General features: G+C 45.2%; 1 protein-coding gene across 2 annotated transcripts in view; it reads right to left on the reverse strand.

The window, feature by feature from the left end:
* Positions 1 to 5696: 5696 nt before the first annotated feature.
* LOC119390585 (sucrase-isomaltase, intestinal) overlaps positions 5697 to 25578 on the reverse strand; it is a 41019-nt gene continuing 21137 nt past the window's right edge. For both annotated transcript variants that reach the window (XM_049414871.1, XM_037658180.2), the window contains 12 exons: positions 25346 to 25436; positions 24752 to 24875; positions 22769 to 22949; positions 18027 to 18143; positions 16459 to 16598; positions 15524 to 15608; positions 13784 to 13840; positions 12701 to 12819; positions 12153 to 12241; positions 11889 to 11941; positions 6415 to 6579; positions 5697 to 5916 (listed from right to left, as the gene is read on the reverse strand). In XM_049414871.1, the coding sequence (XP_049270828.1) occupies positions 5854 to 5916; positions 6415 to 6579; positions 11889 to 11941; positions 12153 to 12241; positions 12701 to 12819; positions 13784 to 13840; positions 15524 to 15608; positions 16459 to 16598; positions 18027 to 18143; positions 22769 to 22949; positions 24752 to 24875; positions 25346 to 25436 (1284 nt within the window). In that variant the 3' untranslated portion in view covers positions 5697 to 5853. The remainder of the gene's footprint in view (positions 5917 to 6414; positions 6580 to 11888; positions 11942 to 12152; positions 12242 to 12700; positions 12820 to 13783; positions 13841 to 15523; positions 15609 to 16458; positions 16599 to 18026; positions 18144 to 22768; positions 22950 to 24751; positions 24876 to 25345; positions 25437 to 25578) is intronic.

Consider the following 25578-nt stretch of genomic DNA (forward strand, 5'->3'; position numbering starts at 1 on the left):
GAATGTTTAAAGGGATACGCAGCTATCTCTTCATGCGATCCTTTTTTTGTGAGCACGGAGGACAGACCCACCTCCCTGCATTACAGTTATCGTGGCCTTCCCCCGGGGCGGAGTACGGAGCCCTGTGCTATCCAATCATAAGCTGATTGCTCTCCATATGCACCTGCCAAGCACTGTTGGTCTGCCCACATACGCTGATGACCTCTGCATCTGGACATCTGCGGTAATTTGCCTGCAGTTGCGAGCGAGAATCCAGACAACTGCCACTCAAACTGCTGTGCACCTCCGAGATCGAGGTCTGGAAATTTCTACCGTAAAGTGTGCTCTTCTTGCTTTTACTCGCAAACCCATGACGAACTGCAGCGTATAAATCAATGGTCAAAGTTATTATCGATCACACAAGTTTCTGGGCGTCATAACAGACAGAGATATATCATGGAGTCTCGTACCCGAAAAAGCGGTTGACAGGCATCTGTCACCTCTTCAAGTTTTTCGCTAGAAAATCTTAGGAAATGTCGCCAGTGCTATGTTACAACTGCACAGTGTGCTTTTTCTCGGTTTCCTGCGCTGCAGTTTGCCTGTGTTAACTAACGCAAACAAAACAAGTCGACGCATGATACAAAGCGTTCAGGCACAGACCCTCCGGATTTGTTTAGGCCTGCCTCAGAGTGCCTCAACAGTGGCGACCATAGCCATCGCCAAGGACCACCTCGTAAATACTCATATTGAGGTTGAAGCGCTGAGGACCCACATAAGATATTGTGCCCGGACTCCACGACACCACCTACAGCCTCTCTACCAGCAAACAGACCACGCACCTCCTTTTGCCGAACAGTAACCACACACGGCGAATCTCTACCAACTGGCTTCACGCCGGCGGCGAGACCTTCGGTTCCTCCGTGATGCCTGAAACAGCCGATCGTCAACCTGACAGTACCAGGCATCCAGAAAAAAACCAAGATCTGTTAGCAAGGTGGCACTGCAGTCTCTACTGTCGACGTTACGCCGCGGTCCGCACGAAGAGTTGGTATTTGAGACTGCCGAGATGTTCCACCACCTAACCGAGTTAGGTGGTGGAACATCTTTTACATTTACATTTCAATTACATTTCAATGGCTACCAAGTCAATGTGGGATTGTCGCTAATTAGCGGGCCGATCAAGCTGCCCGTTCAGCCCATACAGAGGACCGCGACCTGTCGATACCCTTTTCTAGGATAGGCGCTGCTCGGAAGCTCCGCATGCTCGCTCGCCAATGCACCACGTCAAATTGGAATGAGCCACATTTCATGCATGTACAACTACACTCCCTTGATCCCACGTTAAGCCTTCAATTCCCATCAAGACACCGCCGAGGTGACGCTACCGTTCTGTGTAGATCATGGCTGGGCGTCGCGTTTGCCCATGCGTATGCGTTCCGCATAGGAATGGCTGACGCCACCGTCTGTGAACACTGCGGCGACGAAGAAACAATTCGACATGTTCTGTGTGACTGTCCGGAGTATAGCACACAGAGACAACCTTTTTGTCACGCTTTCAAGAAGTTAGACGACGAGCATTTATCAGAAGAAAGACTACTACGCCATCGTCCTGACATAACGTCGCAGAAGAACAGAAGTAGGCCTTACAAGAGCTATAGCCTTACTGCGATCTACTGGCCTGTCAGAAAGCCTCTGAGTGGAACGCTTTCATGTTTTCGTGTGTGTGTGTGTGTGGTTGTGATTGTTTTTTCCTTATTATTTATTTTCTCTCCCTCTTGCTTTCAACCTCCTATTCCCCAACACCAGTGCAGGGTACCATACGGGATACTACCTTCTGGTTAACCTCCCACCCTTCCTCTTCTCTTTCTCTCTCTCTCTCTATTTGAACGAGTAGGTGCTCCACATTGGTATAACTGAGTTTTCGGGACGTTTGTGCATCAGATAACGATTTTTTGATAAGGCAGATACAGAAGACGTAAGCACTGACTCTTTGCGACCGCCAAGCACATAGGCACCAGTTAAATCACTACATAAAACTAGCCTAAAGGCAAATTCTGAGCACAACTAAACACAGTCGAAAGCCGAAGAACTTAACTTACGCAGAACACGACGTCATGAAACAACTCTGCAGCAGAAAGGACATTGTGATAAAACCTGCGGAAAAGGGTGGTAGTATAGTAATCTGGCCTATAGAAAAATATAAAAACTAAGCTCTCAGACAACTCAGAAACAACACCCACTACCGAAAATTAACCTCCAACCCGACTGAAGAATATAGTAATAGCATAGAACATACAATAACGGATTTTCTAGCCAGAGAATTAATCACACCCTCCGAACACCTATTCCTGATGCCTAAAAACAAGCAAGTAGGCCGCTTCTACCTTCTTCCGAAAATTCATAAGGTTTCCAAAGATGAACTACTTATCGCGGAAATCCCAGGCAGGCCTATCGTTTCCAACAACGATACACCTACTGAGTCGATATCGAAATTTCTATATCATTATTTAGCTGATATACTATCTACCCTACCGTCGTTTGTTCAAGATAATCCTAATTTTTCTCGAATAATAGGTTCCATTATTGAAACACAAAGACTCGCGGATCAGGCCATTATGGTAACATTAGATGTCTGCTCCTTGTATACGAATATACCCATCACTGAATAGACTGAAGGGGTCCCAAAGTCACTCATAGAAGGCAAGCAGACACATAATGCTGAAGTTTACCTTCCGTTACTGAAATTAGTCCTGGCGCCTAACTATTTTGAATTTGATTAGTCCCACTACCTACAAAGTTTTGGCATTACTATGGGGACCCCTTTTGCGCCAACATACGCCAACATTTTTATGGGACAGTTAGAATCAGAGCTGTCGAAATCATCTCCAGTAAAGACTTCCACGTATCTCGGCTACAAAGAAGACATCTTTATTATATGGGAAAATGCCATAAGCGCACTAAAACAATTCATTGACCACTGTAGCAAGTTTCACTCTAGTAATAAATTTACCATGCACCATTCTTGCAGTGAAATTAGCTTCCTAAACACGACGCTACCTATTGAAACAGGAACATTATATATCTCTTTTTCTATCAATTTCTGCCGTTATTTCTTCTCTTTCTTGAGCTATAAAGAGATTGTCTCTGGCAGCGAATATGACACGCCCGTGCGCAATAGCGCAAAATAATTTAACGCAATAGCGCAAAATAATTCATTTGTAAACTCACGCCAAGAAATACCAAGGACGTCAAGTGTGTCTCTGCATATTCTCAAACCGTCATCACCACGTCGTAAGGTGGTATAATTTTCTTGATATTAGCTCTTTTAGATAACGAAAGCTGCAGGGACAAAAGGACGTCTTACGGTCCTACTTTAGTTCAAGAGACCCGCAGGGGCCGACGACACCGCAATCGGACGATATATATCGAAAATGACGAGAGGAAGGGCGGCACGCCCTTCCGAGATTTCAAGCACAGCCAAGAGACTTGTACAAGCGCATTCACTGCAAAAGAACTGCTGATTCACAGTCAAGCTACCCGCCGACCGCTCGTCGTATGCGTTGCGCTTATCAGTCGGCGATTGCGGTTCCCTCTCGGTGGCGACAGTCGATATCGGGCGTTTTTTTTTAATGCGTATTGTCGTTTTCTCTGCCGTGCGGCAAGCGTTCTCGCGCCAATTTTAAAAGTTGAAGGTTCATACGCCACGTCGTGTGACAAACGGCGAAAGCGCTGTCCCAAACTCCTGGACCGACGCGATGAGTCTTCAAGCGATGCTTTTACTGCCTCACAAGTTAGGCTTCCGGGTTAACAGCTAAAGAATCCCGGAGCCCGTGAGTGTACAGAAATGCGGGTGTACTACACGAATAAGGCACTCGAAGGTTCGCCGTTCACATGCGAATTTGTATGCACCGCGTTGCAATAAGTGAAGCTCTCTCGATCGTAGGCTTGTCGGCGATCGGCCCTTTCCGATACGGCAAATCGGGCCTTTTATCGAGGTTAGCGAGGTGGCTTGCCATCTCCCATTGCTGTCTGGACATTAACGCATAACCGTCGTTGTTCCCTTAGCAACTGAAGTGTTACTCTGCTAAAACACATGGATGACGGTCCGATTCCCGGCACGGAGGAAGGAAAAAGTGGAGAGGGAGCATTGCGTAACGCGATTGAAAGAAAGAGAGAGAAGTAGTACGTCAGGCACGCCAACACTGAGTTTTGCTTTCCTGATATATTCAATAGAGAAAGGGGCTCCTGATTTTTTTAACGAGATATTTTAAATGTTTTAAGCCCTGCAGCAGAAGCTGCTTTTAGTAGTGGAATTTCGCTTTTGCCCCGTGTCTTGTTCAGCATAACCTGAGTAGCGTCTGCGTCATTAAGCCCTCCTCTTAAATAACTCAAGTTAACGCAGGACATAGTGACGTGAACGGCGCTTGCAATACACAAGGACGAAGAACCGACGAGTCCTCGTCGGTTCTTCGTTCTTGTGTATTACACGCGCTGTTCACGTCACTATGGAATACCAACTAGCCCGGTCCCACACCTTGCTTTACGCAGGACATTTACTCTCTAACGTGGAAGGGTCCGTGGAATTTAGCTACGTGCTAAGCGGAGAGGCCGCGTGTGGTATCGGCTTCCTGATGTCAGACCAAAGAGCTAGTGCCGAAAAAGTGGGGGCAGAAATGTGTTCGGCTGAAAGGGGGTATTGCTACTGCCACTGGTACTAGGTGGCGAAGATGCAACTCAGGTGAGAGAATTCCTCAGCGTGTCGGACAACGGCGGTTATTCGGGCGCATCAGGCTCGCAAGAAATCACCATGTCAAAATTCATCTGTGCGACCGTGAGCCCGTCTTATTTTATTTTGCAGCAGAGCTGTTACGCTCGAGGTTGGCCGCGTTTCGTAGGTAGAAAAGTATCATCATCATCAACCAGCGCACGATATCTTCGTCACTGTCGTATTCTGCTTCATCCCAATGCATCGCATTTCTCCGGCATGGGATGCAATAACTCTAATGGGCGAAAGAGCGTATTCAGAGATAAATAAAGAAATAGAACAGAGAAATAAAGATAGAGAAGGAGATAAATTATTGGCGAGAGCAAGCACAACCACGTATAGTACAGTATAGCGAGGGGCGTGAAGGAGAGAGGTGAGAGGGTAGAAGCCTAGCCAAGCCAGCACCAGCGAGGTGCCCACCAGCTCTGCCGTGACCCAGCCTTGCGCGACTCAGTGCAAGCTGCGCTAATTTTTATATCTCGTATTAATATAACCTTCCCTTTTATTTTACCATCCCTTAGTGTAGACATGGAATCCAGACTTTTGTGCGTAACCTTTGTGGCGTAATCATCCTACTTATATCTGCCCTTCATTTGTGCGTTATGGGCCTGCAGTCAGCGCTTAAATTCTAGCGAATCGTTGTGTCTCAAGATGACACGCTTCGCAACGGAAAACCTCGAAGAAGTAACCTCCACTCCGTAATGGATATATGAAGTTTTAGGAATAAAATGTTTAATAAGGATGTAGAAGATTGCGTGGTAATTTCTCTTGTACATGTTTGAAGAGCCAAGAGCCAGGGCATTCCAGAAAACATCTTGATTTTTTTTCTGCTGTAGTGTACAACCATAACTTGACGCTAGTCAGTTATTTATTTTGTCAACCGAAAATTATTTTTTTTTATTTTAAGCTCAGATCTCAGACTCCTCATTATCGCAATCACCAGAGCGAGATCTCCAAGCTTCTGCATTGTTTTATTCAACTCGAAATTTGTGAACGTCAGATGATACATTAACCATGCTTTTACAATGCAGAAATTGATGAATATTTTGTACACACAGGTAAGAGGTCTGTGCATTACTCTTTCGTTCCGTGTGTTGTATTGTGATTATCTAGTAATTCATAGCAATTACATGATTGGTGTCATCCATGGATAAAAGTGCCACCCTGAGAACCTGCAAAAAGCAAAAAAAAAAAGATTTTGCCGCAATGTTCTAAAGAGTAAATTATTCTCAGCTGTTATAAAAGCTACCTTCGAAATAGCACTGCCTCAAATGTTTACTGATATGAATGCTACTTGAACCTTAAGACAACACTATTCACAGACGTCACTACATGAACCAGTGGAGGCATCAATTTGTTATCCTAATTAACATCTCTAATTACAACCTCTAACCGAGGTTGTAACGCAGTAAACCCACAAAATAGTACAATGCTTCGATAAAAAGACGGCAGCTATGGCATCGTGATGTGTTATGTCGTGACACTGTCCTAAAAAGCATAATCAATCACTAATAAACAAACCTATGAACCATAAAGCATGAATGATTTGCTATACGCTCCTAAAACACCATCAAGATCCAGAACGGCGTGCGTGCACGCGTGTGTTGAGCGGTTAATTTGAAGAGTAAACATTTACGAAAAATTGACACAGGCATGTCAGGATTGCGTACCTTGAGGTTCGAGTTGTACGTTGAGTTGACGCTTGTCTTTCCATCCAACAAAACTGAAACCGGAGGAGCTGCATTACAGAAGGTCACTGAGTCTATCATCAGTGCTTCTTGTTTGTGGGAGTTCTTTTTCACGGCTGATAAGGACAACTTGGAAACATTTTGCTCCTGAAAAGAAGGAAGCGGTGTATTTATCGCTGCTGTTTTATCGTCGCTCTCCCAACTACAAAGCAATATGAATAGAATATAGACAAATAAACAATACATAGATGCTGCAACAAATCGGTTCTTTCAGCTACACGAAGGGTCGCATTAGAAGAAAAATTCGGCAGATCCCACTTACCGTGGGAATCGATGTTATGCGAAGCATGCGCGGGATGGTGACCGTGGCGTAATTTTTCACATTGAGCGAAACGTTACGGAATGACGCTAGAGAAATGTGGAAGTGGTAGACGCACACTGATATGTTGAAGAGTCGCATATGTATTTTGTAACGAGTTGTTTACAGTTGCGTAACGATGCTAATAGCAACATGGGTGTTACTAACACGAGACGCGGTAAGCTGATATGTAGTGCTTATATTCTTGAATACTGGATACCGCGAATCCGAACAGGACAAAGAAAGAACACAGATGCACAGGACAGGTGTTACTCGCAACTAACCTTCATTCAGAAAAGCTTTCCTAAACATTACACAGCCGAGTGTCACGCACAGGCGCACTGCACATACGTTAGTCACAGTTGCAGTTAAAGTTCTTATGCTTGCACATCTCTGTTATGGTGGTGAACGCACGGACATTTCACGAACCCATGTGCTTATGTGGAAGTGGTTCTTGACAGTTCTTGAACAAGGCCATCATCACCGTGATCAGTGAGCACCAGCAGCTGCACCGGACTTGTTAATTGGATCCGTTCGTGATCGCCGTAACGAGGGGTCTAAGTGTAGTGAAGTGCGAGGTCAAGTACAGCTGGTGGAAATCCTGGATACCTCTTACGATCAAATGATGTATGATGCCTGCTGTCCTGGACGTGGCAGCGAGGTCTATTGATACCCTGTCCACATCCCAGCCGTCTTTCACGCGGTATAAGGACCAGACATTGTTGGTTCTTGGTAAATGAATGTTGAAGTCACCGGTAATGATGAGAGGCCTGGTTTTCTCAGCAGATTTATTGCAGCGAACATTGACCCCGGCTTTTGCGTAAACCGCGTGGTCCACATTGCGGACCACGTGGACGAGCAGATGGTAGTTGAGCGTCTTCCAGGGGTGTTCTGTGTTTAGCTTCGTCACTTTTCTTGCATCCGCCGCGGTGGTGTAGCGGCTACAGTGCCCGGCTGCTGACCAGGAGGTCGCGGGTTCGATCCCGGCCGCGGCGGTCGAATTTCGACAGAGGCAAAATGCTAGATGCCCGTGTACTGTGCGACCTCGGTGCATGTTAAAGACTACCAGATGGTCAAAATTTCTGGAGCCCTTCGCTACGGCGTCTCTCATAATCACATCGTGATTTTGGGACATAAAACCCCTACAATTATTATTATTATCACTTTCCTTGCCTGCCAATGTGCGTGTGTTCCCGGTTACTGTGTCGGTTGAGACTGTGTATCACCTGTGGCACATACCCGCATAGCGTGAACTCTGGTATGCGGGTATGTGCCACACGTGACTGAGAGAAAGGATTTAATGACGTACGCGACTGGTATTTGGCGTTATTCATGTCATGACCACTGAATCGTGTTCGTCATACTCTGATCCCCTGCTATGCCAATTCTGGTATATTACAAATTATGGAGACGACCAGGAAAGCGCCCAGACGTAGGCGGCTAGATAGATAGATAGATAGATAGATAGATAGATAGATAGATAGATAGATAGATAGAAACGGCCAAAGTGCCAGAGGTTCGCTAAGAAATGCTTCGCATTTAAAAAGAGGCGGGAGTCATCCATAGAAAGTTTTGAAATACTGGAGTATAAGCGACATTTTGAAAGATTAAATAATGTTAGGTTAGATGTAACGAAGACGGCGAATAACTATTTCGTCGCGAAGCCACCGTGACATGCTATTCAGCACTCACCGTCGCTCACGCCTTCCATGAGCTTCTGAAAAATCGATTGTGCCAGAACGTTTTGTCAGATTGTCCATCTAAGCTAACAGCCGACGCTTGCTCCATAAAGCTGTTCGCTTATGAAATAACTCTGATAGGCGAGATGACGAGTACAGTGAGGTAATGAAAGAGAAATAAAAACTGGGGAGGGACGAAGCATGTAGTGAAGGGTGTTTCAGCTCAACTAAAGTGAAACCTGGGACCTCCATCTGAGCGGTCTGGCCCGGACCAGCAACTAGCCGGATCTTGCAATAAAGTTGTTTCATTCATTCAAGGGGCGAAGCACGCAGTGTGCGCGCTGTTTCCCACAGCCAAATCGCTGCTAATGGGCAATGAGAGACAGAAGAAGCAGAAGAACAAGAACGGCCTGACTGAAGTAATTCGCCACATTGTTTTCGTTGATGAGGCACTAGTGGTGCCAAGCCTGAAACCAGGCACGTAGGGAAGGGTGTTTCAGCTCCACTAACGGCTTCGGAAAACTTCGTCGGAATGCAGCTTACCATAAGGTGCTGCTGCTTCTTCCCTACATGCCCAGTTTCAGTTCCCTATGCCATGTAGGGAAGGGCGTTTCAGCTCCACTAACGTCGTCGGCTATTTGTTGGGCTAACTGTTGCGTTCTTCATTCCTTCTTCAGTTTGAGAATTGGGGACCCAAAACGATGGGTCCCTAAGCTGCGTTGGGTAGGCTGCTCTTGCGTTCGAAGGATCAGCAGAGTTTGAGAATTGGGTCAAAAGCAGGCTGCGTTAGGTCAAACGCACGGGGCGTCACATGTGGTGAAATTAAAATTATGCGAGACGCAGGCCATAGTGCGTCGTGGCCCGCGCTGCGTCTGAGTCGTCTCGCTGGCGACCCAAGACAGCTCGGAGAACCACGCTAGTTTTCGATTTTTGGGTCTGGGATGAACGCGAGCGCAAGAGACCAAGAGTGGCTTTCGTTCTGCGCATGCGCCCTGGTAGCTCGCAAATTTGTTCGGTGTCCAAGCTCCTTGGGGCCCCACTTCTCAAACTCTCTAATGTCGTACCAACTAGCCCCTTAACACAGGCTCCTTGAGTTTTTCGCTTGAGTTTTTCGCTGCTCCGCATTTCGCACAGGTTTCCCGTTCAGTGCAGCTGCATAAAGTTTGTTTCAGTTACGCGAACACCGCAAATGCGAAGTGGACGCTCCGCTAGCGCGCCATGAAGCCACGAGGTGCGCGAGTGGTCATGTGATTTGAGGCCGGGTCAAGCGAACGCAGTGTTTTTTCTCTCTTTAACACGCGAACGCCGCAAAGATGTAGGGACCCGTCACGCGACTTGTACTGCATGGCGACGTTTCGCCGAGGGACCAATCTCATGAACCGTTTAAGGTATTCGCCTCAAAAACGGAGCTAATGAAAGTGATTTGATGCCAATAAACAATAGTGCCTGGCGCCATGACTGCCGCTGCGACGCGAAATCATCCGCAATTTTGGCCGCCACAGTTTAATGCGGTTGTGTAGTTCCCTTCCCAGATTCGTTTAATGCACATAAAATTGCCCTGGTTGCTCCGAGCAGCTACTCTGTGTTCTTATACACGTAACGGAATACATGATGTCTGTAATGTCAAAGGCAACAAACGCATCGCTTACGTTTACACATTGCACACATCTAGTTTTCGACACATCGCCTCTTTGGCTGTGTCTAGTAATAAACCCATTTCAACATACATGGACAAAGGGCGAATATACTTTGCGCAACGCATTAGAAATGAGTGCTGTCACACATGAGTATGCAGTGTACTGCGAAAACGTCTACAAGAACTCAGCGTAGCCAAAGATTACCAGGCGTACAGACAAAGTTAACTTGCACGAAGTAATGTACAATACCCGCATGTTAGTTAATCCCCCGGAACGTACAAAACTGATTTAAAAGTTTAAAACAGCAATCGCAAATAAATACAAAACATAAAGTGTGTCGCGCTTTCTTAACTACAGTGTGCGGTGCACAGCGAATACACGTTTAATAATATCCGTATCTTCAATAAAATATTCAGGTGCGCTCAATCCTTATCACTGCTCTATTTCCAATAGCATAATGCAGAGACATTTTATAACTAAGGTCATTAGGGTCCTAATGCGTGGCAGTTGTTTTTTCAACAGTCGCCTCTCCGTAGCGTGTCCTGGCCAAGCGCGAGAGTATATGGCGAAAATCCTCGCCGTCGTTGTGCAGAAGCAAGCCAAGGTTGGCGCAAAGCTTTATACGCTGCTATGTAAATTATATCAGTACGTTGTTTCGCAGCGCAGTCAATGGATTAGTGCTGCAGTATTTTTTGAAAGGCTACTATAACGTGAAACTGGTATTTCATAAGACTTTCGACGTCGAATAGGAGCAGTTTCTGCTGCATTTATTGTTTTTTGTCTTATTTTGCAAGGGAAGTACACATACACCATTCTTTGTTTCCTACTTAAACACCAGAAACGTTCTGGTATCGACATCAATGCAGGCTCTGCAGCAAAGTGCTACGCTACTGTCGGGACAGTTACAGTGGAGGCTATTTAAGGAATACACTTGCAATAGCATCCCGGCGGCGGCAGTCGCATTTCGATGGCGGCGGAATGCAAGAGTCCCGTGTACTGCGCGATTTCAGCGCACGGTAGAGAACTCCGCGTGGTTGAAATCATGCGTAGCCCTCCACTGCGGCGTATCGCATAGACTGGGTCGCTTTGGTACGTTAAACTCCATAAACCATGAACCATGCATGTTTGCAACAGCAGTAGCAGCTCTGACGAGTTTAGCTCACAGGCCGATTACGATCGGGGCAATGTTTTGTACTATCTGTGCTAAATAAAAATAAACTTCAACTTCAACATAAAAACCTCGTCAGGCGCCCGCAAGTGATCCCGCAATATGCGTGCTGAAATGTGCCCTGTGCTTTCATGAGTATTACGAGCTAAATTTTCGCAAGTCTAACATGTCATTTTGCAAGCGTGCGCAGATTCATTGCCTGCTATGGCAGCCTCGTGGAGGGAACCTATGCATAGCCACTTGTTTCCGTTGGGTAGCATGATGTTAAACGGACTTCATTATTCGTGAATGTGCGCGTTGCACCACTTATTCCTGCATGTGGTTATTTGCGCGAGCGTTTTTGAAGACATATAATACCTAAGCCAATAAATATTTCTTAGACTATCAAGTGTTTGGTTAGGATGGCTTTATCAAGATCTCGAGCAGCCATTGCCTCTTCATACATAGCCAGCAGGTCGCCCTTTCCTTTCTTGAGTAACACTTTCTTTTTTTCTACACTCTTATACTCTTGGAAAAATAACTTATGCGTTAGCATTGGCGAAGCCAATTAAAGAAGTTTCGTTTCAGCAAATACAAACACCCGTACTTGCCCCTAAGTCAAAACCACATAATACCTTGGTCAAAGTGAAGTTGAGGCGCGTGGCGACTGCGACTGTCATGTCTTCGTCTGAAAAAAAAAACGAAAAAGAGGAAAACATATATGAGAAAAAAATATTCTTAACTAGGTCGCGCGCCATGCAATTTTTTAATGATGTGTGTGCGTCTCTCAGTATGCACAATTCAAGCTGTATGGCGAGCATAAATGTGGGTCGCGTACGCATATTGTTCGAAACGCATGATTTATGCAACAACAGCAAAATTCAAGACGTAGTGCGTACAGTATGTGATGCCGTCGTCCCAGTAGAGGAAACCCGATGCTTCGCCATTCTCGTCAGGAGAGACGAACAGCTCCAGTTTTCTTACAGAACTGCAATACAAAGTCCTTAATATTAGTTTGTGGAAGAGGGTATGCTCTGCATAGAAGCGCGGCAATGATCTAGACACGTTTCCTTTTCGAAAGAATTCACAAAAACAGCACAAGCGCTCCCCACCCCAGCACATTTGAATTGTTGCCGGCGGATTTGAACCCGCTACACGGAAATATGTAACAAGTTGTAAATGTTAACGCGTTGTGGGATAACGCTGACTACTCATTCATTCTCGAACATAAATAAAAAAACAGCAGGTCGCAATTTTTCTGACATGTCATTGCTGGCGGATGCGAGTTTATGGGCATACTTTGGAAAAAATCTATTTCATTAGGTGTGCTTTTGAACGCACAGTTACGTAAATAAGGTAATGTAAATAAGTGTGATAGAGGGATAACGCGAATTTAAGGGCTGGAACGCGTGTTTTCTTAATGAGAAGTATTGCTTTCAACACTCACCTGCTCTGGTTGTCAACGGGTCGAAGCAAAGGAATTATGAAACCGCCCCTGACGTGCAAGGCGGCGTTCTCGGAGTTAAGCGTGACGTTGCCTCCACGCTGTAGATTGATGGATTCGCCCTGCACTTGAAAAGAACATATGTCAGACTACCTCAGGAAGCCGGCATGATGGCTATCGGGTTTTTGCGTGGACTGCGAGTGAGATCCTGCCAAAAGAAGCCTCTAACTTAGTTTGAAATTTCATCGCTGCCTTTTTTTTTAGATCACGAATAAAGCATATTTGTTTGCCGGAGCCACATTTACTGTGTGTTCGCAAATTGAAACCGATACAAAGATAGTCTCGAAATATGGAAATCTGCGCGTGCGTGCCTTTTTGTGACCATTGCCCATTCGTGCTATAAAAGGAAAAGAAAGCGACATATTACAATATGCAAAGGAAGATTGGGAAGAAGGAGGCGCAGTTTTTATCAAGTATACATAGGATAATTAGCAACACTCGCCCACACAAAATAAAGACTATTTATTCTATTCATTCAAAGACGCAGAACTTATTTAAAGTAATTAAAGCACGGCTTATATATTGCTTCGATGTGCTTTTTGCTCTGCTGCGGTGGTCGCTTTTCATGTAAAGCAACTATGCCCTGCTGAAAAATGATATTTTTAAAGAATAATGTTAGAACTATTGAGTATGCATGACTGCATGTTAAATTATGATCAATCTGTTGTCGACGAGAGATTCAGTTGAGATCGAGAGCTTGCGCTTGCTTGTCTTTTTTCTGACACCTGGCATCTTTTTTTTTTCACAATTCTTTGAGGCTGCGATACTCTAAGAACTCATCAGGCACTTGCAGCAATGCGAGCGTATTACAGTTCACGCTGAAATTGTTTATCTCTTACTACCACACAAATATCAAGTGATGGATGGCAATCATAGCTTCTTTACATGTCTGGTGTTTATTTGCTATGACTTTGTTTGTTCATTTATTTGTTTGTGCTGACACTATCGTCTAAACTGGCCTTTTTGGCTAAGAACTTTTTGCATAAAATGTCGATACGCAATTAAATTATACTACATCGCATTTACCGTGTAGAAGTCGCACCACTGGCCCGCTGGGAAGTAGGCGTCTACTCCGGGAGCATCCTGCAGAAGGAAATTGGCCTGACGCTTAAATATTATTAAGGCCAAAACACTCACGATTAGAAGTATTATTTGATATGCATACATGAGCATAAAATGACGCATAAGAACTGGGGCGGGAGCAGGCTGACAACTGCCACTGAGAAGGGCACAATGCCTGCCTACCCTTTCAATCCAACGGAATAAATACAGGAAATCAAGATAGGACGAAAGAAAGAGGAAATATTTGGGAAAGAGATAGACAAATGAAAGAATACGACATAAACTTAATAACGGGAAAAGCCAACTCAGTTTTTTGCGGGGGAGTTAGCAAATCACGATAGGGCTACTGGTGATGTACGCTTAAAACTGCTTTCGCAGAGTCTAACCCCAAGAATGCCGGTGGTAACCGCTAACCGCCAGATATGTTTGACCGGAAGGCTGCGCAGTTAAAACGTATCTGTCAATCTGCTTCAATAAGGATACTAGACGGTTGGTTGTCATAGACTTGAAAAGTTTATGACCATAGTCGATGTAGCTGCAATTATAGCTTTAGGCATACCCTATATATATTTTTAAGGATTATGAAACGAACAAAGCAGGAGGTATACTAGGCAAAATTCAACCCTGTTTTGTTATGACAAAGTGGCATGTTGGGCTATTTGGTGGTTATTCACTTTTATTAATAAAACAGTGCACAAGGACAAGGAATACAAGGAAAAGAGGGCAGACACACTCTTTTGTCAACTTAATCGCGATTGCGAAATTGTCTCGTAGGCTTATAACTAAACGCATAATTTGTTTTTACAGCATAGCTATATTTGTCTCGCTTACTAGGCTGCATGCTACCGCGTAATGCGCAAAATACCTTGGCAGTAACATCTTCATAAGCACGTTTTCCTCAGACCACTGCTATTAGTAGCTCTATTTTCTCAAAGGGCATTTTTCAGGTAGTTACCCTGTGATCAGGAGTGACGTGCTTTAAAAAAGGTGCAGAAGCGTTTCCAGTCGTACCCACATTTTTGCGCGATTTGAGAAAAGAAATTTCGCTTCGTACTGGAAGAATGACGCCCAATATAAACCGCGCACACCGAGTATAACCGAGGATAACTAGGGCTTGATTTAAGTTAATTGTCAACACATTTCGTGCACATCATGCTGCTTTGGCTGTCGATGTGACACTTGTTCTGGTGACGACTCGGACATGGTTACTTTAGTGTTTCAGATATCACGGGTGGCGCATTTGCACAATCTTGCATTTGCGCTGTTGAATCGGACATGACATTTTACGCGTTATGGGACAGCACTGAACATTGTTCACACTATTGCACTGCTTCTTCAGATGTACGTTCACGAAGTTACACCTTTCGCCTCGTCATATCTAGAAGCTAAATAAAGAAAGAATACGGCAGCTAAAGTTGCTACAACTAACACGCGACAGGAGCAGTTAGTGTTTGACATATTTTGCAACATTGGGCTTAAATCACTGCAAGAACAGCAAATTTCGCATTCACGCTGCGATTTCTCTTGCTACACGCGTTCTACATTTTAAAACGCCAGGTTTTTCTTGGGGAAAAATTGGCTGGAAGCTACAAAAGGCAGGTCCTAATATCCACAACTCGTAGGCAAGACTGACTTCTTGCTCTTATTGTAACAGTCATCACGGTGCACAAGCTTCGCATGAGTGCGCATTAAACATGGACGTACCTCTTGTATCCTGGGGGAAACGAGTAGAGCAGAGCCCCAAAGGAACTGATAGCTGATGTTCATCGCGTAAGGGTCTGTGGGAAACCTGTTCAGGCAAAGAATAAAGCGTTTAATTGCATTTAGGCCAATGCCAACTGCACCGATTGCGTGTTTGGCCGCACATAACTTGTATTTCCGTACGACCTACAAGCACTATTTAGGGCTGTCTTTTTCAAATGAAAAAGTCATCATATGAGTGGCACGTCGTGAACTGACACAGCGACGTGGAAATGGTTAATGATAACGAAAACACGTGAAGTTTCACGTGCTAGTAGTTAAACACGGGGAAATGCGCTGTCAAACCCTTACTAAAGAAAAGGTTAGGTTTGGGATTGCGTTTTCGCTACACGCCGCCTTACGTTTGTAAGAGGAACTGTGAAGGTGCTAAACAGTTGAAATTTAAACTGTATTAACGTCTTGAATTGGGCTGGTTGGTACATACTGCTTTTTGAACGAAGAAGCAGCGCTAGAACAGGACGAAGACACGAAGCGCCGTGTTTGTGTCCACTCGTGTTCGTCCTCTTCTAGCGCTGTTTCTTCGTTCAAAAAGCTGAAATTTAATCATAAAATACGAACGGGGCTGGCAAGCATTTCCTTTTATACATCTCTCACACTTCAGCCCAGCTGGACTAGTTGGTTTTCGTTGAATGCTGCGAACAATGACAAACAGAATGATGTGAAAGAGCACGATGGACAGATGAATAGATGGCATACGTGATTGAGAGCCTGTCTTGAACACGTGCCTCTCTCATCATGTTGCCCATTTTGTTTGCAACGTACAACACACATCGTGGCTTTGAGCTTAACCCGAGGAAAACGAAAATGCTGCCCTGGGCCGCTCATTCCACTGAGCCATCTCATAAGTTTTCTGTCGTATACCTTTCTTTGCTACTCACTCGTAAAATGGTGCCCGCAGAACGGCGCCACCCATCACGTGAGCCTCGTAGAAGACCGTGTAGATGTAGGGCAACAAGAGCTTTCTGGTAGCGAGGACAGTACCCGACGCATTCAGGAGCCTTGATGTCGCTTCGTCTTCCTGGAGGGAATCAGCGTACACGTCGTTTTAACTTAATGGAGGTGATTTCATTGCTGTGTAGGACATTCAATGCATACTTTGAATGTTCAGCACAGCTAAGCAACGAAGTGATAACTTATCGCGGCATGCGAGGTTCAGTTGTTAGTAGATTGAACACACTACGGAAAGCGACGCAATGCACGAATGGAAATTATCGCCTGCTTTCTGATGTAACAACGCGTGTATTGAAGTAGGAAGAAATGTGCAAATGGGCCTCGTTCGGAGCAGGCCCATGAGGACATTTTCCCACCCGCTGAGACACTGAATAATTATATTTCCATAAGTGAGTGTGAGTTCATTGCTCTGTTATGCAGTGTTTATGTCGATGGCCTTAAAAAAAGCAAGACAATTAATGATTCGAAGCCGGGGAAGAATGTTTAAGACAATGGGTATCAATCATAACGCGAAACGTAATCGCGTTTGACACATGCCGCCGTCAAAATCAAAGCCTTTGAAACTGTTTTTCTTTTTTTTTCTTTTTCTTTTTTTACGCGGAGGAAGCCGCCACGGGAGCGTGAATATCAACATCACACAAAGGAAGCTTTATAATATCGGATACCAAACGAAAGATGCACCAACCAGTTACTGCTTTGAAACGTTACCGATGCTGTGAAATTACAAAAACGCGTGCCTAATGTCCAAGAAAATTATAGAATAATAAAATGTTTGCCTTTCTCAGACGCTTGAAACTATAGGTGAAAATAGAAAGTATGATCTTAGGCTAGTCATTTAATGCTTGAATTGTTGACCACAGCTTTAATATTACGCTTACAAAGACTCACTCTCTCCATCTTCTTATTACTATGGTTGTTTTAAATGAAGTTTGTCACGGAGGGTGACCCCCACTAAATATTTCACATTTGGGATGCTTTCAGCCGAGCTAATCTCGCGTTTCCGGTCGGGAGGAACACAGGTAAACTGCCGTCGTCATCCAAGGCACTCAATATTACAGTTCAACGGGCTCTCCATAGACCATAGGCCATTTATTGTTCAATCTTCCATCTCACATTAATGGGCACAACAGCTGCACATATCCTACGCTTGGTTAATCTTGTTTTCTTAAACTCTCTACATTAGAGGATTTTAAAAAAATATTAGCCTCAAATTTGCGGGCTATCTTAAGGGTGTGCGAAAGAGGATTATCCGAGATTAGCTTCCGCCAAACCGCTTCGCCAATGAAGCTATTTTTGACGATGCGGACCAACTGTTGCCCATGCTGCATATTCGCCATCTAACACGTGCAGTTATGTAAGCGTCGGCGCAGTGGAACAAAAATCAAATATTCCAGTCGCATCCTGGAAGTGTCGGGAGCTTGACGCTTATGCTGTGTTTCTTTTCTTTCGTTTATTTGAGCAGTTTTTCTGCAAATGATGAATGATGTCACTTCACCTCGAGGTTCTCTGCTCGGCTCATTCTTCTGATAGAGAGTGGAAGCAGCGCTGACACTTTAAGCCACGCTAGACGGACATCTTCTGATTTGTTAGACCAATGGCAGTAGCCGCCAACCTGCATAGAAATAAATAATTAACAAAAGATGTAAACATCTTGGCGCGCAAAACTGCTATAATACACTTTAATAACGGCGTCCGCTTCATAGCAAAGCTAGATACTGTGGTAGCGATTGTCAGCAAAGTTTATTATATGCGCTAGAAAATAAGTGCGCTAATATTCTAGGTCTTGTCTTTTGTCAAATTGCAATGCACAAATCGTAATTATTTGGCTAACAGCTGCAGTCATGCACATGTGAGGCAAAGCACATCAACTGATAGCCTCCCATACACCGATACACTGATAGCCTCCCAACTGATAGCCCCCCCCCCCTAGTACACGTGACCGAAACGCGAACTGATCAGACATCAGGTCATTTTGGTAAAACAATAGTAGGTGACAAGAAATCAATATATATCTTTAAAAAACCGGGGATCTATGCACTTTTCAGCATAACGGCAGGGAGATTGCCTGTCCAAGACCCCGAGGAATAGTAATCAATCCATTTAAAGAATATTCCCTGAGCTATTAAAGGAAAACGCAGCGATTCACTTCGCTGAGAAGAATGTACGCGTACACAGGACAGGTAGAACAGGCTCTTCGCGTCAAGTATTTCTTGCTATGGCAACTCTGCAAAGATTAGGGATTTGGTCGCCGACATTGAAGCTAAAGAAAAAGTTGCAATAGCTTGCCTGACTGAGATTTTTCTTCTATTAACCCGACAGCGTTAAATAGCTCGTTTCCCGGAAATTCTGGCGTCGGCGTCGTTGATAGTGAACGAAAAATCAGCGTTGTTCGTGAGTGAGAACTTGAGATAGATGCAAATAAATAAATAAAATAAAAAGAAATACTTCGGTTCGAGTGAGACTCGAATCCCGGACTTCTCCATGGCAAGCAGGTGTCCTACCACAGATCCACGCCGGTGCTTATAAATGTTTTGGAAAAAAAACCCTCTACGAATGTCATGTAGTGCGAGGACTCGTCTCAACGCACGTAATATGGCTTGGCAGAAGCGTAGAATCGCACCAAGTGTCAAAACATGTGATTTGCTCAATGACCGGTTGGTTCGAAGGCCCGCCAATTACAAAGCGCACAGGCATAATTAATCCTCATTATCAGCAACAGTATCAACAAAGTGCACAGCTGCGCAGTTTTGCGTGTTGCCTTTTACCCCCTTCGCAGAAGGAATAATTATGGCGTAATGGGCACTTTGCAACCGTACTGCTAGGGCTTTCGCCTCGGGCTCGATCTCGCGTGAGGCAGCGGCCATCCTCGGCTGCGAGGGGGCTGCCGGGTTTCACACCATAACATGGTTCTCGGCCCACATGGGGGCCAATGTACATCCCGATGTCCCCAACGCCAATGAGTTTGCCCATGACCGTGCGCGAGGTATCGCTCACCGCGGCGGTCCCGGCGGATACGCAGGCGGGGAAGCCGGAAGATACAGGGACTCGCTACTCACTATCCACGAGAACATGACTCATTATCATCTAAATCGGAGGGCTTTTTCACTTCCTCATCCTAAACTTACTCGACCGCAATCATCGGCCTTCAGGATGCTCCAAATGGGGTCTTTCCCTTCGAGGGGCAGGTTCAGTCATTTGTCGTCCAACATCGAACCGCATTGTCCGGACTGCGGAGAGGCGTATTGCTCATTACCTCATAATGCTCTGGCAATGTCCTGCGTTGCGTGACGCAGAGTTCAACAAAGAAGAGGACTGGGAGGAATCCCTTAACAGCGGCGACCTCTTGGTTCAACTTTGGGCTGTCCAGAGGGCCTGCGAGAGGGCGGAGGGCCACGGTCTTCCGGTCCCTACGTGGGAGCGGCCCGCGGCTGCTACTTATTCCCCCTAAAAGGGGGCGTTACAACGCAGTTCCTCAGGACCTAAATAAAGTTATCTGTCTGTCTGTCTGTCTGTCTGTCTGTCTGTCTGTCTGTCTGTCTGTCTGTCTGTCTGTCTGTCTGTCTGTCTGTCTGTCTGTCTGTCTGTCTGTCTGTCTGTCTGTCTGTCTGTCTGTACTGGCCGGAGACATTCCAGGAAACGATAGCGAAGCCAGGCTGGCAATTGAGAAGGGGATGCGAACGGGGCCAAACTAAGCTATCGCGTTCTACTCTTGAAGGCGAAGCTCAAGTGTCCTCCAAGTTTTTTTTTTAGCAGCGAAGCTTTTAAGACGGCCATAGAATGTCAACCCTGCCACAAAACTATCACCATCATGAACGGGTATTTGCCACAGAATTTGGGCAAATTACACTACTCGCCCCCACGGCGTGGCCTGTAATAACCCCGATGGGTGAGACAACGAGTACAGAGAGAGGGAGAAAGAAAGAGAGAAACAAACAGAGAGATGGAAAGAAAGATATAAAGAAAGAGGCAGAAAAATATTTGCCGAAAAAAAATTCTTCACGAAGCGGGATTCTAAGTCGCGTAGCCTCGATCCGAAGGCAAGCGTCCTAACCACTTGGCTATCCAGGCACGCTAGCAAATTAAAGCCTTGTAGAGTACAGTGTAGCAAGGGGGTGGGAAAGGGAAGTGAGCGTAAGGAGGAAAGATGTGATGGTGAGGAGGAGGGAAAGAAGGAGGGGAGAGAGTAAAGCGTAGCACAGACAGAATGAGAGAGAGAGAAATAGAAAGAAATGCAGAAAGAAAAACAGAGACAGAGAGAGCATCCACTAAAGAGAGAGAAAGAAGTAGAGAGAGGAAAAGAAGATAGAAATTAAAAAAAAAATTCTTGCCAAAAACGTTCTTCAAGAAAAAATTCTTCACGCCCACATACGGAGAGATCGCGCGCAAGCTCCGCTATAGAGTGCATAGCCTAGCTGCCCCCGATCGTGTCCGGAGAGTCATGGGGCGCCCTGAAAAAGTGCGTACTCCCGAGGATGAAGCCGCGCATCTCGAAGCTAGACGTGTCGGTTGACGGGGAGTACGATCGGCGGGGGGCCCGTGGTTTTCTGTGCCAAGGTTTGCGCGACTTTCTGCTAACATTATTTTTTTTTCTTTCTACGCTTGATGTGTGACATTTCTGCATCCTACTTCACCAAGCATAAGCAAGTACCCTTATGGTTAGTAGGTACGGATGCGTCTTGGCTCCGCGTTATGTGAAAAAAAAATGAGCAGGTTGCACTAATGGCGCACGGCTGGAGCTGAGCTAGCGCTCGACCTAGCTAAGTTTTGCTAGTATTGCCAAGCTTTTTCTGAGAGGCTAAGTTTTTGCTAGTAGTACTAAGTGTGGCTAGACTTGGCTAGACTTTGCTGGACATGTCACGTGACTACCTGTTACGTGATTTTTATTCATTTATTTATTTCATACCTGCATCGCCCCAGTGGGCATTACAGCAGGGGGGTTACAGTACAAATTATGTACAGATTGATCACACACACAAAGCATGGTAAAAGACATCATTGTCCAAAATGTTTACAATATGTCAGGCGCTACAGCATTCCATTCTCTTATGGTTCGCGCAAAAAAAAAAGAATACCTGAAAACGTCACCTCTGAAAGGATACTCGCGTACTTTCATGTTGTGATTTTAGTCGCGTGACAAGATGTACATAATTTTTATTCACATGGCTAGATGTTCCGTGGCGGTACGTGATTTTTAGTCACGCGAGTGACTGAAGTGATGCTACATTATTCTAGTCATGCGGATAGTTACATCATTATACGTGATTTTAGTCACGGGAGTATTGCGTGGTTTTAGTCACTTTACTGGATGTTACATGATGTTTGTCGCGTGACTAGCTATTACGTGATGCTTGGCACTATTGGTGCCAAGCCTGAACGTAGTACAGAGCTGTGTGGCCTTCTTTGTTTCTATTTATTTTCTTTATTTCTTTCTTCCTCTCTTTCTTTCATCTTTCTGTTTATTCTGTCTTTTTCTCTCATTCTATCTTCCTCCTTCTTGCCCTTCTTTCTTTCACTCTCTCTACTTATAGCTTCCTTTTTCTTTCTATCTCTTCTCTATACATCCGTCTCTATCTTACTCTTTCTGTCTTTTTTCCCTTTCTTTCTCTCTCTCTCTCTCTATGCCATGCTTTACTCTCTTCCCTCCTCGTTCCTCTCCTCCTCACCCTCACTTCCCTTCCCCACCACCTTGTTATACTACACTGTACAAGTCTATGGTATGCTCTGTTAGTGTGCCTGGATAGCCGAGTGGTTAGGGCGCTCGCCGTCGGATCGTGGGTCCCGCCGCCGAATCTCGTTGCCTCATCAGAAATGTTTTTGCGCCATCATTTTCTCTTTCTGTAAATCTTTCTTCCTATCTCTCTGTTTCTTTCTCTCTTTCTTTCTACATATATATATATCTCTCTCTACTCGTTCTCTCCTCTCACCCATCACGGTTATTACAGGCCACGCCGAAGAAATCGGCGCGCGTGTTCCGGGAGAGAAGCAGAAGTTGAAAAGGATGAAGCGAGCGCGTACAGGTTCTTGGTGATGATAATTACTGTTCGCACTACCCGGCGCAACGAAAAGCTTAAAGAGCTTAAAGGGAAATATCACGTAAAGATCGTTGCATTTGTCCTGCCGATACAAAAGGCGACGGTGTAAAATTTTTTTTTTTTTCGGCTATATACGACAGTTGTTTTAAAAGATAAAATGTTTCCGTAAACATATTAGAGCAGGCACAATTCCCGTCACTCTTACCAGAGGCATTCCGAACATGGAGAACTCGACCGCCTTGACTATGGTCCTACGCAGTCCTTCCCAGCTGCACTCGGGCTCTTCGAACCAGTGTCCGCCGAAGGATCCTGAACCCGAGAACGTCGAGCGGCTCAGAATCATGGGCCTCTGTCCTCCTCGTTCCTTCAGGAGGTTTATCAAGCTCCTGCAAAAAATATCTAATTCGAATGATACGACGATAATGGGCAAATAGCGCTGCGAAACACCCATATACGAAGCGAATTAAACGGACATCTAATAACCTTCGTGATAGCACAGTGACTGTCGCATTAAGAAACTGGACAACGTGGTGCTGGCTAGATTTCTATATGGGCAAGTGGCCGATAGGCTTGGCCTGGCGGTCCCGACGTAGAAGTCGCCCGCTGCGCACAGGGCGCGTCCTACAGGACCTCAATAAAGTTGTTTCAATAAATCAATCGATCCGGTTGCTCATATTACGAAGCCAGAAATAAGCAAGTGAGCGTTGAAACTTAGCCCGGACTTGCTCCTTCAAATTAAAGCAAATCTCGTAGGTTGTGCTTTTCTCTAGCGCCAGTGCAATAAATCAGTCGATAAATGAATCCCTCGTTCGAATGTCAATCTAAGGAATGTTCAGCTTACACAAACTTTCACAATATACCGAGAATCGAAGCTTCCACATTGGCACAACCCCGCATTGATGATGGCGGTCAGTCAGTACAATCTTGGCGACAATCGCATCTCATTAAATCAGACTACTACTACTACTACTACTACTACTACTACTACTACTACTACTACTACTACTACTACTTCTACTGCTACTACTACTACTACTACTACTAATAATAATAATAATAATTAACTGTTAGGGTTTTAGGTGCCAAATTAGTGGAGGGATCCGGAAATTTCGACCACCTGGGGTTGTTTAACGTGCACCTAAATCTAAGCACACGGGTCTCTAGCATTTTGTCTCCATCGAAATGCGGCCGCTGCCACCGGGAGTCGATCCCGCGACGTTTGGGTCAGCAGTCAAGCACCATAATCATAGACCACCGCAGATTTTAGCAACGAACGCAATATCTATGTCAATGCTCTGCACTACCCCTTCTGTCATACCCGTGTGTGCAAGTGGTTATACGCGACTTTCTCTTAGCTACCTTCAACGTTGCTCCGTTGCGCATTTCACTTGAGTTCTGTCGTCATATTTTGACACCAGCATCTGTAATGCTCGACTCACCACTGCGACTCAACTAATGTGATTATCAGGCCCCCGAACACGAGCTGCTGGTTCCGCAGCGAAACGCCACCGGCTACTCCTCGTTGCGACTGCACTCTTAACCCGTGTGCGGTTCATTTTGGAGGTTTAGCCCTACAATTGAGTATCAGGCTTGTACGCTTTGTTTTGTCCCGTGGCTTAACGCGGCAGCTGTAACAACGTGTGGCGACAGAATGCTGAACCTGCTGCGTTTTCATGAATGGGATCTCCTAAAAGCACCAGTCGTAACAACAGCTACAAAAGCTTCAGCGGGATAACAGCAATGCTCGAAAAGAACTGAATAACTAGTTCACAGGCTGCGGAAATTAGCGCCAGTGAATGCGCAGAGAGCTAGCTACGAAAAAAAAAAGAACACACCATCGGCATAAGTGGACTACAGCATCCCAATTTAAAATGCCCTGTCAACCACCTATTCTACAGTAACGTTTCCTGTCCACTTATATATTTCCATGTTTCCCCGAATCATATTGGGACTAAGCAAGACAGTGCATTAAACTAAGGGCACTATCGAAGAAATACCTTGCGGAGTTGTGAAGGCCGTCGTTACGCGCTCACAATGTCAGACACATGAGTGTAAGCAGCAGAAACATGTCATAACACACTATACGTTAGGTGTAGTTCAAAAGGGCATAAACCCGCATACGTAACTGGACTCGGAGCTTTATTTGCGAAGCTGCACCGAAGGTACACATAAGCGCTGGAAGGCTTACTTCCAAGTCGTCTTCGAATGGTGATACCCGTAGAGGTTGTGCAGGTTGTAGTGGGTGCCGGTAGACTGGTTGGCATCGCCGCACACGCTGTTCTCGAACATTGCTCTACCCCAGTGCTGAAAGCCTGCAGAATGCAGTGTCTTCACTCAAATGGCGCCTTTTAGCATGCCAACCTTTTGAAAAGTTACGTCCCAGAATTGCTATAATTACAGAAGTTCTTGGAGCGTGCCACAAGTGTATTTATCTAGAGCGAAAGTACAGTGCTCATTACGATGTCAAGGAAAAGACGAAAGGATGCGAAATAGAAGAGACGTCAATGACATCACTACTTTTTTTTAAATCTTGGCCAATCTGCCCTCTGTTAAGAGCAAACAACTGAAAAAAGCGTACAATTGACGCACTACCCACGTTTATACACGAATACACCTATCTTGAGCAAACAGATCGGTCAATTAGTACAAAATTGTGGTCTTTATTAATGTCTCCATCGGCACTGTCACCCTATCTTGGACAAGATTGCTTTACGTATTCATAGAAATTGTTCACACATAACAGCATTCCAACATCAAGCGATGCTTTAATAAAAGCACCCACCAACGGGATAAGGGGGGTTGTTCCACTTGTTTTCTGGGCACTTTATACCCGATCGGTTCAGCTCGGGAGGGTAAGTCGGCTCGCTCATGTCCTGCAACAAAGAGGCACATCACCTGCAGTAATCGCGCTCTCTGTACCACTGACCACCACATAGAAAATATGCGCATTTTCCTAAATTCAGATCACTATCCTTTGTAACAACATAATAACGAAGTCTTGCGCTTTATGCGTAC

This window comes from Rhipicephalus sanguineus, chromosome 4 (assembly GCF_013339695.2).
Source record: "Rhipicephalus sanguineus isolate Rsan-2018 chromosome 4, BIME_Rsan_1.4, whole genome shotgun sequence".
Lineage (NCBI taxonomy): Eukaryota > Metazoa > Arthropoda > Arachnida > Ixodida > Ixodidae > Rhipicephalus > Rhipicephalus sanguineus.